A 16,428-nucleotide genomic window follows, 5' to 3' on the forward strand; every position below is an offset into this window, starting at 1 on the left:
TCTCAAACAGCCCAGCTTCAGAAAACTTCCCCCCTCCTCCCGCTCGGCAGTAAACAAGCAGAGAGCAAACAACAGCATTTGAAAGGATTCACAGTGGCTCTTCTCTGGTATCGGAAAATGTCACGTGTTGGATTGGTATTTTCCAATATGTGAATTACGTCGGTATCAGAACCCGATACCGATCCGGGATTGGATTGGTCCCACCCCTAGCATTAATCAAAACAAGACTTTGGGGTCAAGTTTAATTGTTATTTTTCACCCAGATTGTACAACTCCTCACTCAGGTGCAGGAGGAGTAACAGGGAAGACAGAGGTTGGGAATGAGAGGGACAGTAGTAGCCGGTCGTCAGGAGGATATTGCAAACGTTTTCTTTTTTACTTTCACCTTTAATACTCTGTGTGCTTCTTACCCTGTGTGCTGCTATACAATGCTGCTTGAATCTCAATTTCCCTGAGGAAGTCTTCCCAAGGGATCAATAAAGTTCTGTCTAATCTAATCTTTTTATTTTAATGCCTATTGCTTTACCAATTATTCCATATTTTGTGTAATTTACATCATGTTGTAGAGTATGTTTTCAGTGTGAATTTAAAGGACATAATTTTAGAAATTTGAATGCAGTGAAGCCTGAATTTATTTATTTATTTTAAATTGATACAATAAAAAAAAATTGTGGGGAAAAGCCAAGGGTGCCCAGACAAACTCCTGTAACACGGCACATACTGTGTTCGACACACTTTCCTGCCGCTGTGGATCACCAGGGCCTGGACAGTCTGGCTGAAACAACAGAAGCCGGCTGAGACAAATAAAGCTCTATCAAGGTCTCCTATGTAACAGACACCGGCAGTGTTATTCTGGGTGTCACATTCTCAGGTCGCTGTCGCTGCCAGATGGGTTTCCTACAGTGACATGTGTAAAATCTGAATGAATGAATTTATTCGGCACACAATTAAAAAAAAACAAAAAAAAAACAAAAAAAAAACAAGAAAACAACACTACAATGAACCTGTGTAACTGAAAGGGTGTGGGCAGAAGCAAAGCTCATAAATACCCACCCCTTATACTGTAAAAATAAGAAATATGTACACACATATATATACATGCATGCACCTTGTTGCTCATAATAAATTGAGATTTGTGAGGAATTAATCAGAATAGTTGTACGATGTTGTTTATGGACACACATATCGTGTGCTCTGTTGCACACGAACTTGCCCATGTAACTGAGCATGTGTGTGCTTGTAATTTATGAAATAAATAAATCTGGGACATTTAATTGTTCCAATGGATGATATTTAAGCAAACTGATAAATAATTACACTGTTGTGTCAGTGGAAGCACACAGAGTGCTTTAAGCACATGAGACCTGTGATAGTCTCAAACACAAACACACCTTTGTGTGTGTCTGTATTGATGTTTATCTTTTCTGTTTTGATGCAGTCGCTACACACCATGAAACTAACTTAACAAAACAACCATGAAGTAACTCATTTGTAATTTATTTTGTGCTTAGGACTCCTTTTATAAGCTAAGGTAGCTTCTTGGGAGATCCTTTTTACAAGTTTCAAGAAAGCTTCCTCAAATGCATACTTCTTGAAATGTAAATGAAATGTCTTTTTTTTTTTTTTTTTTTTGAAATATTTGTAAATAAATTTGTAAATCAGTGATTTAACTCAAATATGCCCTGTGTTTACAGTTGATGATTTTTTTTTTTTCCTTTTGGTTGAGAAGGCTGCACAGAGAGCACAGCACAAACCACAAAAGGGCTTTGACCATTCAAAAAAAGAGGACAGAAATGTTGATTTTTGCCAGGAGCACTGCTGGAATTTTGTTTTATTTTTCTCCTGCTATCTTGGTGATTCACAGGCAAATTTGAGGGCTAGAGAAATCCCTGATTAACAGTTAAATGCAAAAGTTTAATGCATTAAATTTTGAAATAAATGGACAAATGAATTGGAAAACATCATAGCTTTAATTTAGAACTTTGAGGACAGTCCACAAAAAAACATACAAACCCAAAAACGTTTATTCAGGATCATTCATTAATTGTAATCAAGGTAAATGTTTGAAATAATTGTGATATTGATTTGGAGTCATACTGTATTCCCCAGTCCTCTGCTCAGGACTCTCTCCCTCTGTTTTATTTGAAATACTTTCATTTTGCAGTAAAACCTCTTAGAAAAGCAAAAAGCACATTTTATGCTTGAGGAGGCAAAAATATGGGATCACATGTAATTTGTTTGTTTGTTCACCTTCCAGCTTCGTTTGAGTCCATAAATCTTGCCATTAAATTTACAACTGAGACACTGAATCATAATCACCAGTTAAGCCAGTGGGCGAGCATTAACCCCAGTGTAGACCACCACACTCTTCTGCCGCCATTTGAAAGTCTATCTCTGAGATAAAATAATTTTATGATATGAGGTGTTGTGTTTGAGCTGGTATTCATCAGACCTTCTGTGGAAATTGTGTCTGCAGTTGAATGGATGCAGTGAGCAGCCACTCAGCCTGCTGTTGTTTATCGGCACCGCAGACGACCGGTATCTTCGCCCACATTCCTTCTACCAGGTCCACCGTGTGACGGGAAAGACGGTAACCACTCCATGCCAGGAGAGAATTGTGGGTGGAACCAAGGTCCTGGAGATTCCTTTGCTTCCAGGAAATGACATGTCCGCCAGGTAACAGAAACATTAACAAAACCCTGTCTTTGATAAAGTTTTCCTTTAATTTTGTGAATTTCATTAGGTAAGACCACTTGTGGACCAATTGCACATCTGAAGTTGCACAAGAAAAGGAACCAGGTATATAACATGTGCCAAATAACCAAGCAGATCCACAGTGATGACACCAAGGAAAAAAGATCATGCGCATTTTTTGTTTGTAGCAATAACAGCTCATAAGGTTAATTGATGAAGTATTTAAGTAATCAACAATTTTGCACCAACTGGTGAAGATAAACCTGAAGTAAATGTCAGAGAGACATGAAAGTGGTAAATGTCAACATGAATGTGTCATTTCCTTTTCCCTCTGAGGCCAGAAAGGGAGGTGTAGAATTGCACTCCATCTGTGAGTGCTTTCATACCTACCTTGTTTGGTCCAAACCATCTGACTTTTTACTTTGGTGCAAACCAATAGGCAAGGGAGTGTGAACACTGCCTTGGACCACCATCCGGTCTGACTAAAAGAGGACGTCTTGGTCCAGAGCAAACTGAGACATAGTCCACTGTTTTTGCAGTTGAAAATACTTTTTGGACCAATTACAGGAGATTGATGCAGGTTATGATCACTCATTATGCAGTAGAAGAGGAAAAGAAACAATCAATAGTAATAATTTATCAGATTAAAATCAGGTAAATCTCTGTGTTGCTGTCTGTATTTTCTCCTCCTTTAAGAAAAAACATGTAAAAGTATCTTAATAGTGTAGTCACAATGATAGTAATCCATTCATTCAATTTTCTCTGATTAAATTGAATTTTTATGTCGGAATTATACATTAAATGTACAGCAAGATGATGTCAGACATACGCATGTCTACAATCCAATCAGTGTCTAGCATTGGTGCATGCAGCTTACCTAGATGATGGTGTCAGGATGTATGGGCGTCATGAAAAGTTCTTTTGTCCAGCCTCAACATTGCAATGTGAAACCAGACTAATCAGAACAAAAGTATACAAACATGAACCTCAGGTCAGATCTTGTTCCGACGTTTCAAGTGTGAAAACGCTCTGTGCGTGCATTGGTCATACTTTCTTGTGCATGTGGTAACTTGAACAAAATTGGCCAGATTTTCACTTAATTTGAACTGGACGTCCTAAACGAGTGTATCTGCAATCATGGATGCTTATTTGCCGTCTTTGGATGGATTTCCATCTTTTTGCAAAGTCTTGCCATCTAAAAGAACTAGCAAAACATTAATTTTTATTTCCTCAAATCCATACATGTCAACCTATACGGATTGTCCGTAAATTATACGGATTTTTCCGAGTTTCAGAGTCATACGGACGTACGAATAAAGTCTTACGGATATTCAGGGTTTGGTCTGCAGCAGGTCTGTAATCAGCCGTTTCTGCAGCGCGACTCCACTTTGATGCGTGAGCCATTGAAGCAGTGCTTCGAACCACTGGCTCGTGGTTCTTTGACTCGTTGCTCTTTAGAAGCGGTAAGCCCGCTTCTTAACTCAAAGCCATTAAAATATCGTGAGTTGCTTTTGTGTGGATTAAAGTCACTAACTGGGACTCTTGTCATGTTGTAGTCAAGAAACGAGAATCGTCCTCCATTTCGTTGACACAAAATTGCCGCTTTAAATAAAATGACACCTCTTTCCAAATGCTGTAATACAGAAAATAAACTACAATTGACTAAAACGTTTTTTTTTCTCCCAAAATGAGACGTCCTGTGTTCTTTGTGAATTAAACTGATGCTGACACTGATGCTCTCACTAATTTAGAAGATCTTCACTTAGCCTGGAAAAAGAGTCTGTTGCTCTATAAAAAAGCCCTCCGTAAAGCTAGGACATCTTTCTACTCATCACTAATTGAAGAAAATAAGAACAACCCCAGGTTTCTTTTCAGCACTGTAGCCAGGCTGACAAAGAGTCAGAGCTCTATTGAGCTGAGTATTCCATTAACTTTAACTAGTAATGACGTCATGACTTTCTTTGCTAACAAAATTTTAACTATTAGAGAAAAAATTACTCATAACCATCCCAAAGACGTATCGTTATCTTTGGCTGCTTTCAGTGATGCCGGTATTTGGTTAGACTCTTTCTCTCCGATTGTTCTGTCTGAGTTATTTTCATTAGTTACTTCATCCAAACCATCAACATGTTTATTAGACCCCATTCCTACCAGGCTGCTCAAGGAAGCCCTACCATTATTTAATGCTTCGATCTTAAATATGATCAATCTATCTTTGTTAGTTGGCTATGTACCACAGGCTTTTAAGGTGGCAGTAATTAAACCATTACTTAAAAAGCCATCACTTGACCCAGCTATCTTAGCTAATTATAGGCCAATCTCCAACCTTCCTTTTCTCTCAAAAATTCTTGACAGGGTAGTTGTAAAACAGCTAACTGATCATCTGCAGAGGAATGGTCTGTTTGAAGAGTTTCAGTCAGGTTTTAGAATTCATCATAGTACAGAAACAGCATTAGTGAAGGTTACAAATGATCTTATGGCCTCGGACAGTGGACTCGTCTCTGTGCTTGTTCTGTTGGACCTCAGTGCTGCTTTGATACTGTTGACCATAAAATTTTATTACAGAGATTAGAGCATGCCATAGGTATTAAAGGCACTGCGCTGCGGTGGTTTGAATCATATTTGTCTAATAGATTACAATTTGTTCATGTAAATGGGGAATCTTCTTCACAGACTAAAGTTAATTATGGAGTTCCACAAGGTTCTGTGCTAGGACCAATTTTATTCACTTTATACATGCTTCCCTTAGGCAGTATTATTAGACGGTATTGCTTAAATTTTCATTGTTACGCAGATGATACCCAGCTTTATCTATCCATGAAGCCAGAGGACACACACCAATTAGCTAAACTGCAGGATTGTCTTACAGACATAAGACATGGATGACCTCTAATTTCCTGCTTTTAAACTCAGATAAAACTGAAGTTATTGTACTTGGCCCCACAAATCTTAGAAGCATGGTGTCTAACCAGATCCTTACTCTGGATGGCATTACCCTGACCTCTAGTAATACTGTGAGAAATCTTGGAGTCATTTTTGATCAGGATATGTCATTCAAAGCGCATATTAAACAAATATGTAGGACTGCTTTTTTGCATTTACGCAATATCTCTAAAATCAGAAAGGTCTTGTCTCAGAGTGATGCTGAAAAACTAATTCATGCATTTATTTCCTCTAGGCTGGACTATTGTAATTCATTATTATCAGGTTGTCCTAAAAGTTCCCTAAAAAGCCTTCAGTTAATTCAAAATGCTGCAGCTTGAGTACTGACGGGGACTAGAAGGAGAGAGCATATCTCACCCATATTGGCCTCTCTTCATTGGCTTCCTGTTAATTCTAGAATAGAATTTAAAATTCTTCTTCTTACTTATAAGGTTTTGAATAATCAGGTCCCATCTTATCTTAGGGACCTTGTAGTACCATATCACCCCAATAGAGCGCTTCGCTCTCAGACTGCAGGGAGACAGACACCCTCTCTACTTTTAAGATTAGGCTTAAAACTTTCCTTTTTGCTAAAGCTTATAGTTAGGGCTGGATCAGGTGACCCTGAACCATCCCTTAGTTATGCTGCTATAGACGTAGACTGCTGGGGGGTTCCCATGATGCACTGTTTCTTTCTCTTTTTGCTCTGTATGCACCACTCTGCATTTAATCATTAGTGATCGATCTCTGCTCCCCTCCACAGCATGTCTTTTTCCTGGTTCTCTCCCTCAGCCCCAACCAGTCCCAGCAGAAGACTGCCCCTCCCTGAGCCTGGTTCTGCTGGAGGTTTCTTCCTGTTAAAAGGGAGTTTTTCCTTCCCACTGTAGCCAAGTGCTTGCTCACAGGGGGTCGTTTTGACCGTTGGGGTTTTACATAATTATTGTATGGCCTTGCCTTACAATATAAAGCGCCTTGGGGCAACTGTTTGTTGTGATTTGGCGCTATATAAAAAAATTGATTGATTGATTGATTGACATACAGCACAGCCAGCTGTAAGAGCTCAGCTCAGATATATGGAAAGACATTCATGCCAAAATGTCTGAAATGAAATGCTTTTGACAAAAACTACACATTTTGTTTATTTCTATTTATGTCCAGAGATCAAGGTTCCACCATGTAGAGTTTATTATGTCCAAAGTTTAAGGATCTAGTGACAAATTTCATATTTATTTACTTTAAGACTCTATAAAATGTTGTTCAATTCAATTTCAATTTAATCGGCTTATACAGCACCAAATCACAACAACGTCATCTCAAGGCACCTCATATAGAACAGTTCAACATAAATAATTAAAATAAATAAATAAAAATTAAAAAAATTCAAATACATAATTAAAACAGAAGGAAAAGAATAAAACAGATAAAAACACAAACTATTCATAAGAAAGAGAATAAAAATAGGCTTTAAGGCTTGCATTAAAGTATAGTAAATATTTTAGATTGATATTCATGTTTTGTACATCCATATTAATTTAGTCAGTGTGATATTCAAATATGATTTTACACAGGAGAGAAGCCAGGATTTAGAACATTGGTTGATGTGTTTATACTGCGTTTATGTAGTTCTGTAAGAAGAAAATGTGACACTCTAGGTATAGAATGACTGATTAGATGCCATGTCAGTGTTCAGGGCAGACAAATAGGCTGACTGTATATGTATTTACTATAATAGTATGTATACATGGTAATGTCATCTGTGATGGCATACAAAAGTGAATTGATCCTAAGCAGAATCTCATCAGTATTATGTTGTTATGTATCTTTATCTAATCTGAAAGCAATTATCTTGTCTCTAGTCTGAAAGCATTATGAAGGTAACTAGTTCTTTGAATGTTGAGATTCTAATTGCCTAGTATTTGAGCCCAATCAAAAACAAACTAAATCAATAAAGTTTTTTGCAAGAGTTAGCTATATTTGTAAACTGTTGTGTTGTTATAGTCTGTATATACTCCTACAGGATGGTACAACATGCCATACTGCATGAGATCACAAGAGAAATTTAACAGCTGTTTCAAGTCCAAATTTAATCCAAATAATGCACCAAAATGCACCACAGGGCACTTAAATTCTTAAAATTTCCTGGGGGAGCAAACCCCCTCGCAGCTTTGCCATGAATAGTTGTTGTCTTTTAATTTACCAAGACTTTGAATTGCTGCCTTTTTTTTTTCATCATAAGCATCCATGTGCAATACTTTTGAATTTAAACACAATGAGCCTTTAGAGACCGTCTACTTTATTGAACATAATATTGATTATTGTAATTTATTACCCCCTGGCAGCCACAGGTTTTTTTTTTTTTTTTTTTTTGCTTCCAAATCCCAGTGTGGTAGCTGGTTGTTTTCATTTCCATATACAGCATTGGAAGACAAAATACTTCATTGTTCAGTAACTTTCTCTAATTTACCTACCAAAGTGATCCGACCAACTCTAAGCTAACTGACTGCCATGTTACAAGTTATTTGCAGTGGGATGCTCAGAGCACCTGTGTTCCTTTTAAAGGACATGTCGCACCAGAATCATAACAATTAAGATTTAGGCTGTTAGTGACCATCCGATGATCCACCGGGATTACTTTGTGCACTTCTGTGACCGGTTTCAAAGTATACGGCATTTGCAACAAACAGCTACAGAGACGTCCGAAGACAAAGTACAATGGCCGCTCTGAAGGACCAATAAGGGAATCGTTAAGCAAAACGATACCCGAAAAGAACCGGTTCTCGATACCCAACCCTATATGGGAAGTCTTGCAACTTATACACTGGTGCAATTTGTGTATATACAAATAGATAGATAGATAGATTTCATTTGTTTATAATAACTATATAGGGCCTTCCCAGGAATTGACGTACTAAACAGAAGAGCCTCAGTAATAAAATTACAGTACAACAATGCATAAAACTCTTAAAAATCTTATTGCAGAGCTGATTTAAGAAAAAAATCCAATTGTAGTGTTTCCAGTGCTTTGGATCATTTTGTTGTCCATTGCACGGTTCCTTGTCCATCTTGCTTACTTTTGCAATTTTAAAGTGGTCATGTTAAGAAACAGCGCAAGCTGTGGTGTGCACATGTGTTGCACTGATTTCCCATCCATCATTAAATTTGCCAACAGAGAAAATCTGTTAAAAAGTGAGTAGCACATACAGAAAAAATGGGCAAATTATACTCCGGATAATATAGTAGTTACTGCGGACACAGAGTGTGTAGGCATAACGAGTAGCAGATGTTAAAGGATTTGAATATTGATGTTAGAAAGCAGAAGAAGAAACACTATGAGTTGAACATGCAGTGTGAATCAATCAATAAATCAACTTTTTTCTTATATAGCGCCAAATCACAACAAACAGTTGCCCCAAGGCGCTCCATATTGTAAGGCAAGGCCATACAATAATTATGAAAAACCCCAACGGTCAAAACGACCCCCTATGAGCAAGCAGTCTTCTGCTGAGACTGGTTGGGGCTGAGGGAAAAAACCAGGAAAAAGACATGCCGTGAAGGGGGGCAGAGATCGATCACTAATGATTAAATGCAGAGTGATGCATACGGAGCAAAAAGAGAAAGAAACAGTGCATCATGGGAACCCCCCCACAATCTACGTCTAAAGCAGCATAACCAAGGGATGGTCCAGGGTCACCCGATCCAGCCCTAACTATAAGCCTTAGCAAAAAGGAAAGTTTTAAGCCTAATCTTAAAAGTAGAGAGGGTATCTGTCTCCCTGATCTGAATTGGGAGCTGGTTCCACAGGAGAGGAGCCTGAAAGCTGAAGGCTCTGCCTCCCATTCTACTCTTACAAACCCTAGGAACTACAAGTAAGCCCGCAGTCTGAGAGCGAAGCGCTCTAATGGGGTAATATGGTACTACGAGGTCCCTAAGATAAGATGGGACCTGATTATTCAAAACCTTATAAGTAAGAAGAAGAATTTTAAATTCTATTCTAGAATTAACAGGAAGCCAATGAAGAGAGGCCAACACGGGTGAGATATGCTCTCTCCTGCTAGTCCCCGTCAGTACTCTAGCTGCAGCATTCTGAACCAACTGAAGGCTTTTTAGGGAACTTTTAGGACAACCTGATAATAATGAATTACAATAGTCCAGCCTAGAGGAAATAAATGCATGAATTAGTTTTTCAGCATCACTCTGAGACAAGACCTTTCTGATTTTAGAGATATTGCGTAAATGCAAAAAAGCAGTCCTACATATTTGTTTAATATGCGCTTTGAATGACATATCCTGATCAAAAATGACTCCAAGATTTCTCACAGTATTACTAGAGATCAGGGAAATGCCATCCAGAGTAACGATCTGGTTAGACACCATGCTTCTAAGATTTGTGGGGCCAAGTACAATAACTTCAGTTTTATCTGAGTTTAAAAGCAGGAAATTAGAGGTCATCCATGTCTTTATGTCTGTAAGACAATCCTGCAGTTTAGCTAATTGGTGTGTGTCCTCTGGCTTCATGGATAGATAAAGCTGGGTATCATCTGCGTAACAATGAAAATTTAAGCAATACCGTCTAATAATACTGCCTAAGGGAAGCATGTATAAAGTGAATAAATTGGTCCTAGCACAGAACCTTGTGGAACTCCATAATTAACTTTAGTCTGTGAAGAAGATTCCCCATTTACATGAACAAACTGTAATCTATTAGACAAATATGATTCAAACCACCGCAGCGCAGTGCCTTTAATACCTATGACATGCTCTAATCTCTGTAATAAAATTTTATGGTCAACAGTATCAAAAGCAGCACTGAGGTTCAACAGAACAAGCACAGAGATAAGTCCACTGTCCGAAGCCATAAGATCATTTGTAACCTTCACTAATGCTGTTTCTGTACTATGATGAATTCTAAAACCTGACTGAAACTCTTCAAATAGACCATTCCTCTGCAGGTGATCAGTTAGCTGTTTTACAACTACCCTCTCAAGAATCTTTGAGAGAAAAGGAAGGTTGGAAATTGGCCTATAATTAGCTAAGATAGCTGGGTCAAGTGATGGCTTTTTAAGTAATGGTTTAATTACTGCCACCTTAAAGGCCTGTGGTACATAACCAACTAACAAAGATAGATTGATCATATTTAAGATTGAAGCATTAAATAATGGTAGGACTTCCTTGAGCAGCCTGGCAGGAATGGGGTCCAATAAACATGCCGATGGTTTGGACGAAGCAACCAATGAAAATAACTCAGAACAACCGGAGAGAAAGAGTCTAACCAAATACTGGCATCACTGAAAGCAGCCAAAGATAACGATAAATCTTTGGGATGGTTATGAGTAATTTTTTCTCTAATAGTCAAAATTTTGTTAGCAAAGAAAGTCATGAAGTCATTACTAGTTAAAGTTAATGGAATACTCAGCTCAATAGAGCTCTGACTCTTTGTCAGCCTAGCTACAGTGCTGAAAAGAAACCTGAGGTTATTCTTATTTTCTTCAATTAGTGATGAGTAGAAAGATGTCCTAGCTTTACGGAGGGCTTTTTTATAGAGCAACAAACTCTTTTTCCAGGCTAAGTGAAGATCTTCTAAATTAGTGAGACGCCATTTCCTCTCCAACTTACGGGTTATCTGCTTTAAGCTACGAGTTTGTGAGTTATACCACGGAGTCAGACACTTCTGATTTAAAGCTCTCTTTTTCAGAGGAGCTACAGCATCCAAAGTTGTCTTCAAAGAGGATGTAAAACTATTGACGAGATACTCTAACTCCCTTACAGAGTTTAGGTAGCTACTCTGCTCTGTGTTGGTATATGACATTAGAGAACATAATGAAGGAATCATATCCTTAAACCTAGTTACAGCGCTTTCTGAAAGACTTCTAGTGTAATGAAACTTATTCCCCACTGCAGGGTAGTCCATCAGGGTAAATGTAAATGTTATTAAAAACTGATCAGACAGAAGGGAGTTTTCAGGGAATACTGTTAAGTCTTCTATTTCCATACCATAAGTCAGAACAAGATCTAAGATATGATTAAAGTGGTGGGTGGACTCATTTACTTTTTGAGCAAAGCCGATAGAGTCTAATAATAGATTAAATGCAGTGTTGAGGCTGTCATTCTCAGCATCTGTGTGGATATTAAAATCACCCACTATAATTATCTTATCTGAGCTAAGCACTAAGTCAGACAAAAGGTCTGAAAATTCACAGAGAAACTCACAGTAACGACCAGGTGGCCGATAGATAATAACAAATAAAACTGGTTTTTGGGACTTCCAATTTGGATGGACAAGACTAAGAGACAAGCTTTCAAATGAATTAAAGCTCTGTCTAGGTTTTTGATTAATTAATAAGCTGGAATGGAAGATTGCTGCTAATCCTCCGCCACGGCCCGTGCTACGAGCATTCTGACAGTTAGTGTGACTCGGGGGTGTTGACTCATTTAAACTAACATATTCATCCTGCTGTAACCAGGTTTCTGTTAGGCAGAATAAATCAATACGTTGATCAATTATTATATCATTTACCAACAGGGACTTAGAAGAGAGAGACCTAATGTTTAATAGACCACATTTAACTGTTTTAGTCTGTGGTGCAATTGAAGGTGCTATATTATTTTTTCTTTTTGAATTTTTATGCTTAAATAGATTTTTGCTGGTTATTGGTGGTCTGGGAGCAGGCACCGTCTCTACGGGGATGGGGCAACGAGGGGATGGCAGGGGGAGAGAAGCTGCAGAGAGGTGTATAAGACCACAGCTCTGCCTCCTGGTCCCAACGCTGGACAGTCACAGTTTGGAGGATCCAAGAAAATTGGCCAGATTTCTAGAAATGAGAGCTGCTCCATCTAAAGTGGGATGGATGCCGTCTCTCCTAACAAGACCAGGTTTTCCCCAGAAGCTTTGCCAATTATCAATGAAGCCCACCTCATTTTTTGGACACCACTCAGACAGCCAGCACACTGTACTGGTTTCATGTTTGTGGTCGGTAGGTTAAAAAGAATTCAGTGCAGGTTTTAACTCATGTTTTGTTACGCACTGTGTTTTCTGCAGTATTGACTGTGCTGGAATCTTGAAGCTGCGCAATGCCGACATCGAGCTCAAAAAAGGAGAGACAGATATTGGGCGGAAGAACACGAGGGTGCGAATTGTGTTCCGGGTCGGCGTACCTCAGCCGGATAGTAGGATGCTGTGGCTGCAGTCGGTGTCTGTTCCTGTGGAATGCTGTGAGTTGCCTGGAACACACGGTTAACAATTACGCAGCCACGCTTGCCTGCACAGTTTGTGCCCTTTTCAAATGTTCTTTGGGTATGTCCTAAAAAAATTAGCATGAACAGTAATAATTACATTTCTTTACTGAGTCATAATGTCATGTTTATTAAAAGCATCTGCTAAAGGCACACATTTAAATGTAAGAATGTACAAAGTAGAAGAAAATCCTTGGCTGGAACACCTGAACAAAAACCTTGTTTGGGCTGTTTGATTTAAAAAAAAAAAAATCATTTAAAATTTATTCATTTATTTCAAAATGGGTAATTTGATGACATGTCTTTGGGTTCTGAGAAATATCTTTTCTTAAAAGTAAATTTTTTTTGGTGGAAATTTAAATTAGCCAGTTCATCAATAATGAAAATGTTTGTAATCCTAGACAGGATTGTAAACTAAAATACTTTGTAAAAATTTGGCAAAAACAATCTGATACAGAAGGAACAGTCAAGGTCATAAAAAAATATAACTTACCCCCAAAGAGCATCAAACAACAGAAGTATTTAATTAATGTTATAAAATGTGGCACAGAGACCTGAGAACTATTTACCAGCACATCAGATTGTTTGTGTGTTTTTTCTTGAGCAGCAGCGCTGTGTGGCTGATATCAAGTCATTTTACAGGATCTTTTTTCCCTAGAAAAGGATTCATCCAATCTACTAGAAATTGGTAATTTTTTTTAAAGGCTAATTTTATTATATTTTCCAGCTTTCACTTACATAATGAGCAGCTAACATTTCAAATAATGCCCAATAATGAGGTCCAGAATTTTGCTAAATAACAGTATTTTATCTCGATGCCTTGAAAAATTACAAAAAAGTGGCCAGAATTGTCCGTAGTGTATCACATTTTACAACCATAATTATTATTCTTGTACGACCTGTGCTTTCTGTCTTCTTTCAGGAGTTGTGGCAATGTGTGAAATGAAGGAAGAGAGTTAAAGGGGGGGAAAACAGCAATTACAGTCATCTGCGGATCTTCAGATGAGATCTTTTTTCAATATGTCAGGAGTATAATGCCCTAAGGTTTGTTAGTGTTACACTCCTGACAATGTTTGCCACTTCTTTTGTCATACAACCCCTGGCAATAATTATGGAATCACCGGCCTCGGAGAATGTTCATTCAGTTGTTTAATTTCCTAGAAAAAAAGCAGATCACAGAAATGACACAAAACTAAAGTCATTTCAAATGGCAACTTCCTGGTTTTAAGAAACACTATAAGAAATCAAGAAAAATAATTGTGGCAGTCAGTAATGGTTACTTTTTAGACCAAGCAGAGGGAAAAAATATGGACTCACTCAATTCTGAGGAATAAATTTTGGAATCACCCTGTAAATTTTCATCCCCAAAACTAACACCTGCATCAAATCAGATCTGCTCGTTAGTCTGCATCTAAAAAGGAGTGATCACACCTTGGAGAGCTGTTGCACCAAGTGGACTGACATGAATCATGTCTCCAACACGAGAGATGTCAATTGAAACAAAGGAGAGGATTATCAAACTCTTAAAAGAGGGTAAATCATCACGCAATGTTGCAAAAGATGTTGGTTGTTCAGTCAGCTGTGTCTAAACTCTGGACCAAATACAAACAACATGGGAAGGTTGTTAATACAAACAACATGGGAAGGTTGTTAAAGGCAAACATACTGGTAGACCAAGGAAGACATCAAAGCGTCAAGACAGAAAACTTAAAGCAATATGTCTCAAAAATCGAAAATGTACAACAAAACAAATGAGGAACGAATGGGAGGAAACTGGAGTCAACGTCTGTGACCGAACTGTAAGAAATTTACATACAGAAAAGCTAAATGAAAGCCATCATTAACACCTAAACAGAAAAAAACAAGGTTACAATGGGCTAAGGAAAAGCAATCGTGGACTGTGGATGACTGGATGAAAGTCATATTCAGTGATGAATCTCGAATCTGCATTGGGCAAGGTGATGATGCTGGAACTTTTGTTTGGTGCCGTTCCAATGAGATTTATAAAGATGACTGCCTGAAGAGAACATGTAAATTTCCACAGTCATTGATGATATGGGGCTGCATGTCAGGTAAAGGCACTGGGGAGATGGCTGTCATTACATCATCAATAAATGCACAGGTTTACGTTGATATTTTGGACACTTTTCTTATCCCCTCAATTGAAAGGATGTTTGGGGATGATGAAATCATTTTTCAAGATGATAATACATCTTGCCATAGAGCAAAAACTGTGAAAACATTCCTTGCAAAAAGACACATAGGGTCAATGTCATGGCCTGCAAATAGTCCGGATCTTAATCCAATTGAAAATCTTTGGTGGAAGTTGAAGAAAATGGTCCATGACAAGGCTCTAACCTGCAAAGCTGATCTGGCAACAGCAATCAGGGAAAGTTGGAGCCAGATTGATAAAGAGTACTGTTTGTCACTCATTAAGTCCATGCCTCAGAGACTGCAAGCTGTTATAAAAGCCAGAGGTGGTGCAACAAAATACTAGTGATGTGTTGGAGCGTTCTTTTGTTTTTCATGATTCCATAATTTTTTCCTCAGAATTGAGTGATTCCATATTTTTTTCCCTCTGCTTTGTCTAAAAAAGTAACCGTTACTGACTGCCACAATTTTTTTTTCCTGATTTCTTATAGTGTTTCTTAAAGCCAGAATGTTGCCATTTGAAATGACTTTAGTTTTGTGTCATGACTGTGATCTGCTTTTTTTCTACAAAATTAAACAAATGAATGACCATCCTCCGAAGGCCGGTGATTCCATAATTTTTGCCAGGGGTTGTAACCTTTTAAAGCATCAAGATCAAATACTTATTATTTACCATAATTCTGAACCTCATTATTGAACATTATTTGAAACAAGTTAGCTTGTCGTTATGTAAGTGAATACTAAAATATGAAGGGAAAAATAAAATTAGTAATTTAAGATAAAACCAATTCCTCAAATTAAAGTTGCTCTTGGTTATCGGGCTATTTCATTTCCAAACTAATATTCATGTGACCTGGTGATGATCAGACACGATGGTGCCGAAGCTGGACAAGTCACAGTCAGGGAGGTTTGACTTCACAACAGCACCAGCAGTAAAACATTTAGGTGTGAAGTTTCATTTGTAGATGTTGGTACATATTTATTTTTTCCTGAGTGATCGTGCTGCTGCTGTAACTTGATGCCTTAACTTGTTTTAGCTCAGCGTTCAGGACAGGACCTTCCGCAGGTGGAAAACTTCAGTCCAACCAGCTGCTCTGTGGATGGAGGAGAGGAGATCGTCATCACCGGATCCAACATCTCTGCTCTGTCCAGAGTCGTCTTCATGGAGAAAGGGCCTGGTACGATTCCCGTTACACCAAACGTAACCAGCCTTCAGGTTATGCGATAATCAAATAATGTTTTATGAAAATCATTAAACACAGAAATGCTAAAACAGTTGTACTCAATATAAAATAGCTTAAATTTAATTTATTCATACCAGATCAAAGCCATTTCAATTCATTTTACATCTGATTTAAAAACATTTGGATTTTAAAGTAAATTAAAACCTTTTCAAACCATGTTAAAAGCCTTTTAAAATGTAGTTATTTT

General features: G+C 38.0%; 1 protein-coding gene across 2 annotated transcripts in view; it reads left to right on the forward strand.

The window, feature by feature from the left end:
- The window catches only part of LOC117516205 (nuclear factor of activated T-cells, cytoplasmic 3-like), a 55,441-nt gene that overhangs the window by 25,786 nt on the left and 13,227 nt on the right, over positions 1-16,428 (forward strand). For both annotated transcript variants that reach the window (XM_034177124.1, XM_034177123.1), the window contains 3 exons: positions 2,477-2,676; positions 12,653-12,825; positions 16,035-16,175. In XM_034177124.1, the coding sequence (XP_034033015.1) occupies positions 2,477-2,676; positions 12,653-12,825; positions 16,035-16,175 (514 nt within the window). The remainder of the gene's footprint in view (positions 1-2,476; positions 2,677-12,652; positions 12,826-16,034; positions 16,176-16,428) is intronic.

Source organism: Thalassophryne amazonica, chromosome 8 (genome assembly GCF_902500255.1).
Source record: "Thalassophryne amazonica chromosome 8, fThaAma1.1, whole genome shotgun sequence".
Classification (NCBI taxonomy): domain Eukaryota; kingdom Metazoa; phylum Chordata; class Actinopteri; order Batrachoidiformes; family Batrachoididae; genus Thalassophryne; species Thalassophryne amazonica.